At 52.5% G+C, this 9,598-nt stretch overlaps 1 protein-coding gene across 1 annotated transcript; it reads right to left on the bottom strand.

Annotated features, from left to right (window-relative positions):
* Positions 1-199: 199 nt before the first annotated feature.
* LOC307040403 (uncharacterized protein) lies at positions 200-7,365 on the bottom strand. Its single transcript, XM_079683195.1, has 3 exons — positions 6,976-7,365; positions 6,623-6,724; positions 200-536 (listed from the first exon to the last, which is right to left on the bottom strand). Exons 1-3 carry the CDS (start codon positions 7,079-7,081, stop codon positions 211-213), a joined length of 534 nt encoding a protein of 177 aa, XP_079539321.1. The 5' UTR covers positions 7,082-7,365; the 3' UTR covers positions 200-210.
* Positions 7,366-9,598: the final 2,233 nt, after the last annotated feature.

Raw genomic sequence — 9,598 nt, 5'->3', positions numbered from 1 at the left:
AGTGGCAATTACATTACATGTCATTTGTTAGACGCTTTTATCCAAAGCGACTTACATACTCAATACTGTGCAATTTGGGGTAAAGTGTCTCAGGGACACAACGACATGCTGACTGCAGTGGGACTCAAACCTGCTACCCCCCGATTCAAAGTACAGCACAATATCCACTGAGCCACAGCCCCCCCCCCCCCCCCCCCCTAGATATACACACTACAGCGAAGAAGGCCTGTTGGATTTAACCAGCTCGGAAAGCACTGCCAGAAGCCCAACCTGGAAGGCCTGTTGTTGCTGCGCAGACACCTCAGCCTGGCGCGCCGATGCGTCAGCCTGGCGCGACATCACGTCAGCCTGGTGCGACATCACCATGACCAGATTGTCGTCCGTTTCCTGGGACTTATGAACAGACAACATCTGTTCGTCGTGCATCTCCCTGCTGGCCATGGCACGTCGGTCCTCACTCTCCTTGCTGGACACGGCGCGCCGGTCCTCCATCGCCGCGATGGAGTCAAGGAAGCTCTCATCCCGAGCCCGCTTTCCTAAGAGGACAAATAAGCAAGATACAAGATCAGTTTATTCTCCATGTAGTTTTACAACATACAAGGAATTTGTTTACTAGTAGGTTGTTCACGGAGACAAAATTTGATAGGGTTCAGGCAGGGACAGTGTAAACAATGCAGGTGTAAAGTAGAAGGTAAGATAGGACCAAATAGCATAATATATATACACACACACACTTTGTGTGTATACATATATATATATATATATATATATATATATATATATACACACACACACTTTGTATACATACATATACTGTATATATATATATATATATATATATATATATATACACACACACTTTGTGTGTATACATATACTGTATATATATATATATATATATATTCACACACATACACTGTGTGTGTGTGTAGTGCCCTTATTTATTGTTTTGTATTTGTGAAGAGTGCTTAATGTATGTTTGAACTTTGTTTTTTGTCAAAAAATCTTAAGAGTTTTCTTACCGGAAGTCATGCGACCTCTAGCCCGGAAGTTTACGTTTGTGAGAGAGTGAAAAAAGGCGCTAAAAGTGTAAACGATGTATTTTCACGGTGTTTCATAATTGTACCAAGACGGAAATAAACGTGATTAGTGGACATCAGTTCGATGCATAACGTTCTTTTCAAGACCAGAGTAGTAACAGTGTGTTTGTATGTACTGTAACGTCCACCCGGACGTGTCGGAATGACGAGTGAAGCGTTCTCAAGTTAAACAGGTTTATTAACAACCAACGGCTCTCATCCGTCCTTTCTCACTCTCTCTCCTCTCGCGCCAACCTCTCACTCACCTCCACGCGCCCACCCAGACACACACACACCAAACCCTCTGCTCCCCAACCCCGCCCCTACCTGCTCTCCTCACAGAAGCCTGACACAAACAGTTAACAGAACACTTGAACAATAAATGCAGATCGCTACATTGCCCCCCCCTTACTAAGTCCCTCGCCCCGAGGGAATGCATAAAAAGTCTCTGAGGTGGCCCGGGGCTCTTCTTGGTCTCTGAGGCCGCCTTGGAGTGAACACAGGCGGCTGCGCTTGCCGGCTTGGAACATCCTGTCCCGGAACAGGGGGTGAGTTTGGGGGTGGGGGTGAATGTGGGGGGTCAGCAGGGGACACAGTCAGTGAATCGGGGGAAGTGACTGTCTGGTTTCTCCTAGACGATGCTGGGGGTCTAGGCCGCGGATGTGCATCGCCTCTGTATGGGGCCAGCCGGTCCCTGTGGAGGGCCACCCGTCTCCCTCTAGGCGGCAGCTGGACCCTATAGACCACCTCTCCCAGCTTTTCCAGCACCTCACAAGGGCCCACCCAGTGACAGTCCAACTTAGGGCACCGGCCCTTCTTTCTTCTTGGACTATACACCCACACCAGGTCCCCGGCCTTGAAGTCCCCCCCTCTAGCCCTCGTGTCATAGTTTATTTTCTGTCTCATGCCCGCCTTCTGCAGCTGATCGCGGGCAAAGGCATGTGCTGACTCCATTCTATCCTGGAGCCTCCTGGCATATTCCGGTCCCGGAGGAACCGCTGGTGTGTCGGGGGGTCGGCCAAAAGCCATTTCTGCTGGTGTCCGCAGCTCTCGCCCCAGCATGAGCAGGGCCGGTGTGCATGAGGTGGACTCCTGCACAGCCGATCTGTAGGCCCAAAGAACAAGAGGGAGGTGCATGTCCCAATCACGCTGATGCTCCGCGGTGAGGATAGCGAGTTGTTTTCCCAGAGTCCTATTGAACCGTTCGACCAGTCCGTCACTCTGCGGGTGCAGAGGAGTAGTCCGCGTCTTTTGCATGCCCAGCCGGTCACACATAGCGGCGAACACCCTCGACTCAAAGTTTCTTCCTTGGTCGCTGTGAATGACCTCGGCCGCTCCAAATCTGGCAAACATGCCCTCCACCAGGGCACCTGCAACGGTCACCGCCTCCTGGTCTGGTATAGCATACGCCTCTGGCCATTTTGTAAAATAGTCCATGGCGGCCAGGACGTAGCGGTTCCCCTTCTCTGTGCACGGGAATGGGCCCATTATGTCCACCGCCACCCTCTCCATCGGGGCCCCCACCGCTAGCTGCTGAAGCTGGGCACGTGACTGATCAGTGGGACCTTTGTACGCCGTACAAAGGTCGCAGCGGCGGCAGAAGTCCTCAACATCTCTCCTGAGCTGGCCCCAGTAACAGCTTTGGCGGAGTCGACGCAAGGTTTTGGAGACCCCAAAGTGTCCTGCCCCAGTAGTTCCATGGGAGGCCTTAAGCACTTCTTCCCTCAGCGCCCTGGGGACCACCACCTGCCACCTCTCCTCCCCCGTTGCAGGCTCTTTCCAGGCTCTCTGCAGCACTCCATCCTTCATCCGGAGAGCCTCAAACTTTGCAACCAGTCCTTTGGTGGCAAGCGAGCACCCAGCAACTTCATTCCACAGTGGCTTTTGTCCTGACTCCACCCACCTCAGCACTGGCTGTAGGTCAGCATCCTCTTCCTGCCGCGCTCTCCATTCGGGTGAGTCGATGATCCGTGCACCTCTGCAGACCGGCTCGGCTGGTTTATGCCTGTGGTCTCGCTCCTCCTCTGCACAGAGCTCCTTTTCTTGGTCCTCTCTCTTTTCACAGTACCGACAGCCGCTGGGAGCACAGGGGCGCCGGGACAGGGCGTCAGCGTTGGTATGGCGAACCCCCGCCCTGTGCTCCACTGTGAAGACGTACGGCGCCAGTCCTTCTAGCCAGCGTGCAATCTGTCCCTCGGGCTCCTTGAAGGACATCAGCCACTGGAGGGCTGCGTGGTCAGTCCTCACTGTGAAGGACAGGCCACACAGGTAGTACCTGAAATGGCTGATTGCTCTCACAATTGCCAGCAACTCTCTGCGTGTCACACAATAGCGCCGTTCAGCTTTGTTGAAGGTTTTGCTGAAATACGCCACCACTTTTTCCCCCCCAGGCCCCACCTGGCTCAACACCGCCCCCATCCCGACGTCACTGGCGTCCGTATCCAGGACGAACGGTAGGCTGAGGTCTGGGGGAGTGAGGATGGGAGACTCCGTCAAGGCCTTCTTTAAAGAGCTGAAGGCCAGCTCACACTCTGGAGTCCAAGCAAAATCACAGTCTTTCTGTTGCAGGCGGAACAGGGGTGCAGCTATGCAAGAGAAGCCACGCACGAACCGCCTGTAGTACGACGCTAACCCAATGAAGCTCTTCAGCTCCCGCAGATTGATGGGGGCTGGCCAGTCCTTTACTGCCCGCACCTTCTCCTCCAGCGTGCTGATGCCCTCTCCTCCGACTTGGTGCCCCAGGAACTCCAACTCTCTCCTCAAGAAACAGCACTTGTCGGGGTGGAGCTTCAACCCCGCTGCTGCTATCCTCTGTAGAACCCGCCGCAGGGCTCCTAAAGCCGCCTGGAAGGAGCTACCATGGACCAGGATATCGTCCAGGTAGACCAGGCACTCCTGTCGGGGAACGTCAGCGAGCACCCTTTCCATCAGCCGCTCAAACGTGGCCGGAGCGTTGCACAGGCCGAAGGAGAGGACTCGAAACTGCCACAGCCCCCTCCCAGTGCAAAAAGCTGTCTTTGGTCTGGCTTCTGGGCTGAGGGGAACTTGCCAATACCCGCTGCGCAGGTCTAAAGAGGAGAACCAGGATGAGCCAGACACCAAGTCCAAACACTCATCTATGCGGGGCAGCGGGTATGAGTCTTTCTTGGTCACACTGTTCAGCGGTCTGTAATCCACACAAAACCTCATCTTTGAACTCTTCTTCTTATTGACCATCACAACCCCCGAGGCCCAGGGGCTGTCAGAGGGCTCAATAATGCCAGCTGACAGCATCTCATCAATAGCGCTGTCTGCTGCTGTCTGATGGGCCAGGGGAAGGCGGCGGGGGCGTGTCTTGACGGGCCGTGCGTCGCCCGTGTCGATATCGTGCTGCACCAGGTGTGTCAGGCCCACTTCCTCTTCTGTCAGAGCAAAAATGTCCTTAAACTCCCACAGCACTTGCCACAGTTCCTCCCGCTGCTCGGGTTTTAAGTCATCACAGCTGCGTTTCCACACCTCCTTCACTGCCGCCCGTCTGTCCCCCTTTAGAGCTGCAGGTTGTTGTTCCGGGGCCGGGGGCCGTACATCAATTGGAGTACGGGGTGTGGGGTTGGGGCTGGGGTTAGCATTGATGACAGGGGGCATGGCTGCAGGGGGGGGGGTTTGGGGTGGGGGAAGTGTTTCAGTCACTCTTGATGTAGGTGGGTGTGGTGTCGTGGCAAGTGTGGGGTGCACCATTTCAACTGTGGGACCCCCTGGAAAGGCCAGCGTGTTCCTCCCCAGGTCTAGCACACAGCGTGCAACCCGCAGAAAGTCAAGTCCTAATATGCAGGAGTCCTGTACTGCCGCAACCCACACCTTAACAGACACTGACAGCCCCCCCACCTGTATAACCACCACCCCTCTCCCAAGCATAGGGGCTAGCTCACCGGTTACTGTTCGCAGTTTCACCAGAGTGGGTGTCAACCGTGTCCCCGCTGGGACCACGTCCGGTCTCATCAGTGTCGCTGTGGAGCCGGTGTCAACAAGGGCCGTCCATGGGGCCCCTGCCAGGGTGACGGGGACATGGCAGAAATCCCCCGCGTGAGTCCAGCCCACCACCCTCACAGACTCTGCGATGTCGTTTGCTTCTGGGGGAAGCGGAGCCCCGCTCCCCCCTCCGTGCAGCTGGGCTCTGTCCACTGGAGACCAGGCAGGATGGGACCCAACGGCGGGGGTCTGTGACGTCCCATTTACACAGACCCGGGGGCGTTTCCCTGAATATCAGCATTCATGGGGCACCTTGTGCTAATATGGCCGACCTGGCCGCACCCCCAACACACCAGAGGACCCCGACGAGGACGGTTGCTGCCCTGCGGCGATTGCAGTGCCATAGCACGGATTAGCTCAGTCAACTCAGCCGCCCATGCTGGTTTCTCTTGTCCTGGCTCCTCCTGTCTCACCGTTCTCACAACCGGGCCGCCTCCCGTGTGCGTGCTCTCTGCCGCCCCTCCTACAACCTCTCTCTCCAACGCCAGCTCCAGTGCTTCCTGCAGAGAGCGGGGATGTGCCAGTTGTGTCTGGACGCGCAGCTCCCTGGGGGTTATGGCCCGGATAAACTGGTCCCTAGCCAGCTCGCTCTGCACCTCAGGGGACATGTGGCTGTATGCCCTTCTCGCCAGGGTTTCAATGTCATTAGCCAATATGCGGAGCGGCTCACCCGGCTGTCTCTGTCTGCTTGACAGCTCCGAACGCAGCACCCCAGGCTGGCTGCATTGTCCAAACCGCCGCTTCAGAGCCCCAACCAAGGCCCCATAGTCAGTTCTTTCAGCCGGGCTGAGCAGTAGCAAACAGGATAAAGCTTCATCTGTAATACACAGGGCCAGCTGGAGCGCCTTATTGTCCTCAGACCAGCCCACAGCCCGTGATAACAGTTCAAATTGGGCATGGAAGGCTTCCCAGTCGGCTTTACCGTTGTATTTCGGTGTTTTAACTTGGAGCCGGGCGCCGCCATCATTGTTTACAACCGGCGCCGCGCCACTCCCGGGGGAGGTCCCTGCGCCGACGTGCCGCTTCCCGCCGGCCGAGTCGAAACCGGCAGCAGCATTTAATTCACGCCATAAATTGTCTTCTGAGTCACGCCATAAGCCATCCATCTCCTCCTTGACTTTCGGACGAGCTCCGGTCCGGTTCATCTGTGCTTCCATTATTTACCGGCCGATGAAGCAGAGCTAACGTTAGCCGAGTCAGTGCTAGCTGCGGCTACCGGCGATTAGCGGATAAAACTCTGTTTTTTGTTTTTTTTTTACTTCTGACACCAATGTAACGTCCACCCGGACGTGTCGGAATGACGAGTGAAGCGTTCTCAAGTTAAACAGGTTTATTAACAACCAACGGCTCTCATCCGTCCTTTCTCACTCTCTCTCCTCTCGCGCCAACCTCTCACTCACCTCCACGCGCCCACCCAGACACACACACACCAAACCCTCTGCTCCCCAACCCCGCCCCTACCTGCTCTCCTCACAGAAGCCTGACACAAACAGTTAACAGAACACTTGAACAATAAATGCAGATCGCTACAGTACCTTTGCGTTTGGTTGGTGGAAAGGGAGACGAGCGAGAACTGCTGTCCCGATCTGGAGGGGAAAGCTCACTCGTTTCTAGAAAGAGTTGTCCCATCTCTGCCCCTGAAACACACGATTAGTTAGTGAAGCAAATTACAGAAACATTGCACACTTATTCGCAAGTCAAAACGTTTTCATAGCGGCCGAGAATAGCTAGCCAGCTAGCTGTTATTAGCCTGCTCGGGGTCGGCATGCTAACAGTGTTAGCCAGTTCAGCGTAGCATGGCTAGCTCGATCTACTGAGCAAATAAAGGTACATCTGAGACCAGTATTGTGCAGATTAAAACAGTGCAGTGCATGTAGTTTATTTTTACCTTCTTCGTCGTCGTCGCCGAACACTGAATCCGCCATTTCAGCGGCCTCCCACACCAGCGCGCCCGAATCGATTGTCGATGCTGTGCCTGAGGCCGAGCAGATCATCCGATATCTCGTACCATTAGCTGGTCTTCCGGTCGTTACCACTCTTATTATTGTGGTCTTTTATTTTTTTGTAGTCCTGCCTGAGCTTCTTTATTTTGTCCCGGCATGAGTTAGCGCTGTGGAATATTCCCAGGTCGCGTAACTTCAGCGAACAACGGTCGTACAACTTAGAATTGGAAACTGCCTGTAGCAGAAGCCGCTGGGTCGCGTCCTCGGAGTAAATCGACAGAAGCGCCGACACTTCCTCATCACTCCACCGCTCCGATGACTTCTTTGCCAAAACTGTTTCCATAACTGTTGCCATAACTGCTTTCAAAAACAAAGTACTCTGTCCGTTGGTGCGCTGGGCTAATAATACGAGGAAATAAAAATGGCATTTTCAGAGTTTCACGGGGCGTGGTTTGCAATCCGCCCAGCCAATCAGAAATATAGCTCTTTTCTCAAAAGAGAGCCCTAGCAGGGACGGAAAAGGGGGTAAAAAGGGTCTCATTAACTAATTTTAGTTCCGGCTCTTTTTGGTGTGAACGCGACATTTCGGAACTATATCGGAACTAAAGTGGGAAAAGTATTCCGGTGTGAACGCGGCTTTTGAGTACAGACACCGTCCTGCAGAGAGCACACAATCCAACAGCACGTTTTTGGTCTAGCATCACTTTACAAAACGTTTGCATTAAGACACTAAGACTAGCTAGTCCATTGTAAAAGTCAGTCCACCTTAAATGAGCAGTGGGTGATCAGCAGGTGAAAGGCAGGACACAGGAACTTGGTCCTGAGGAGATGTAACGATTATTAAACAAGAAAGTTGTCGAGTCAAGGGGTCAAAGAAATGAACGTTTGTGATTATTAGCGAATCGGTTGCAGGTGGGTGAAATCAGGCTTAAGGAGTAACTAAAACCAAAACTAAGGAGCTCATTGTTGATTTCAGGAGGACAAAAAAGGAAGTCCCCCTCCACAGAGAAGCAGTGGAGAGCGTGGAGGACCTGCGGTTCCTTGGAGTCAACATCTCCAATGATTTTACTTGGACCTCAAACCTGGTGAAAAAGGCACAGCAAAGACTGTTTTTCCTGAGGAAACTGAGACAGGCCAGGCTTCCACAAAAACTGCTGCTAAACTTCTATCGGTCGACTATTGAAAGCACCCTGACCAGCTGCATAACTGTGTGGTACACCAGCTGCGCAGCCGCAGAGTGGAAGGACCTGCAACGGGTGGTGAAGGCTGCTCAGCGCATCATTGGGACTGTGCTGCCCAACCTTGACAACATCTACAAAAGTCGACAGCAGAAGAAAGCCAGCAGTATCATATGAGACATCACACACCCCGGCCACTCACGGCCAGTCCACACAGCAGCTTTAAAAAAATCTTCCAACGCTTCTCTGCCCATTCACTTTGAATGGGGTGACGTCACTTTGCCTCGCTTTTCACCGAACTGCATTGTGGGGAAGCAAAGCGAAGATTTCCAGGATTTTCAGGATTCAAAAGTTGAGCAATGTTCAACTTTTGAAGCTGAGGTGGAAGCGTCAGCCAATCAAATCCCGTTTATGCAAATCTGACAGTACAAGCGCCAGCCAATCAAACCGCGTGCAAGCTGGGAGCGCCAGACCGCAGTTCATTTCCTCATATTCCAAACGAGAAATTACGGTAGCAAATCACCAGAACTATTTACCGGGATACAAACCGGAGGAGCCAGGCATGGAGGGAGGTGGCAGAGACAGTGGGTGAAACTGGTAGGTTTTCGGCTGTTTGGGGATTTTATATCCAGTTTACTTTGTTTAAACATTAGGCTTGTTTGAGAAAAGCGAGACCGACGCAGACCTGCGCAATTACGATCAACGTCTTGCTAGTGCGTTGCATGATGGTTAGTCATTTTGTCCGACTTGCTCTGGAGGCTCGCCTACATGAGACGTTGAAATCTCGCGGGACAAAGACGCCCGCAGCCTTGAGAGCGAGGCGCGGCGGCTCAGTTTCTCTCCACGAGCTGCGGAAGAGAAATGCTTGATGGGAAAGGACTCGCTGGTATCTCGAGCTGAGCGCTCATTGGTGGTTTGTACCCCGTGCTGGTGATGAAACTCTCCAATTGGCTCAGCAAAAGTTTGTTGTTGTTTTGTGTCAGTTTTACGTCGCCACTTCCATTCACATTTTTTATCATTGTTCCACAATGTTTATCATCATGAAATTAATATCTATATATTTTATACTATACTTGCACTGCTTACCGTTTTCATACTTTATATATCTTAGCATATTCATACACACTGTTCATACTGCTCACAGGCTGCTGTGTATATCTATTGTATTCATACCCCTCCCTGTTTATTCATCATTCAATTAATTCTATATTTTATTCTGTAGATTGTGTACATTACTTTTCACTTTACTGCTTTGTGCACTCCTGGTTAGAAGCTAAACTGCATTTCGTTGTCTCAGTACCTGTAATAGGCTATGTGCAATAACAATAAAGTTTAATCTAATCTTGAGCAGGAACACATGTATTTACTTAGTACATATCTGACATTCTTT

This window comes from Notothenia rossii (genome assembly GCF_949606895.1).
Source record: "Notothenia rossii genome assembly, chromosome: 5".
NCBI classification, from domain to species: Eukaryota; Metazoa; Chordata; class Actinopteri; order Perciformes; family Nototheniidae; genus Notothenia; species Notothenia rossii.
The sequence above is the reverse complement of the archived record's forward strand: the minus strand, read 5'-3'. Positions and strand labels throughout refer to the sequence as shown.

Coding starts and splice junctions, on each gene's coding strand:
- LOC307040403 (XM_079683195.1), bottom strand. CDS start 7,081: ATGATCTGCTCGGCCTCAGGCACAGCATCGACAATCGATTCGGGCGCG. Junction 6,725..6,975: donor CGGCGACGACGACGAAGAAG/GTAAAAATAAAC, acceptor CGTGTGTTTCAG/GGGCAGAGATGGGACAACTC. Junction 537..6,622: donor TCCACCAACCAAACGCAAAG/GTACTGTAGCGA, acceptor TTGTCCTCTTAG/GAAAGCGGGCTCGGGATGAG.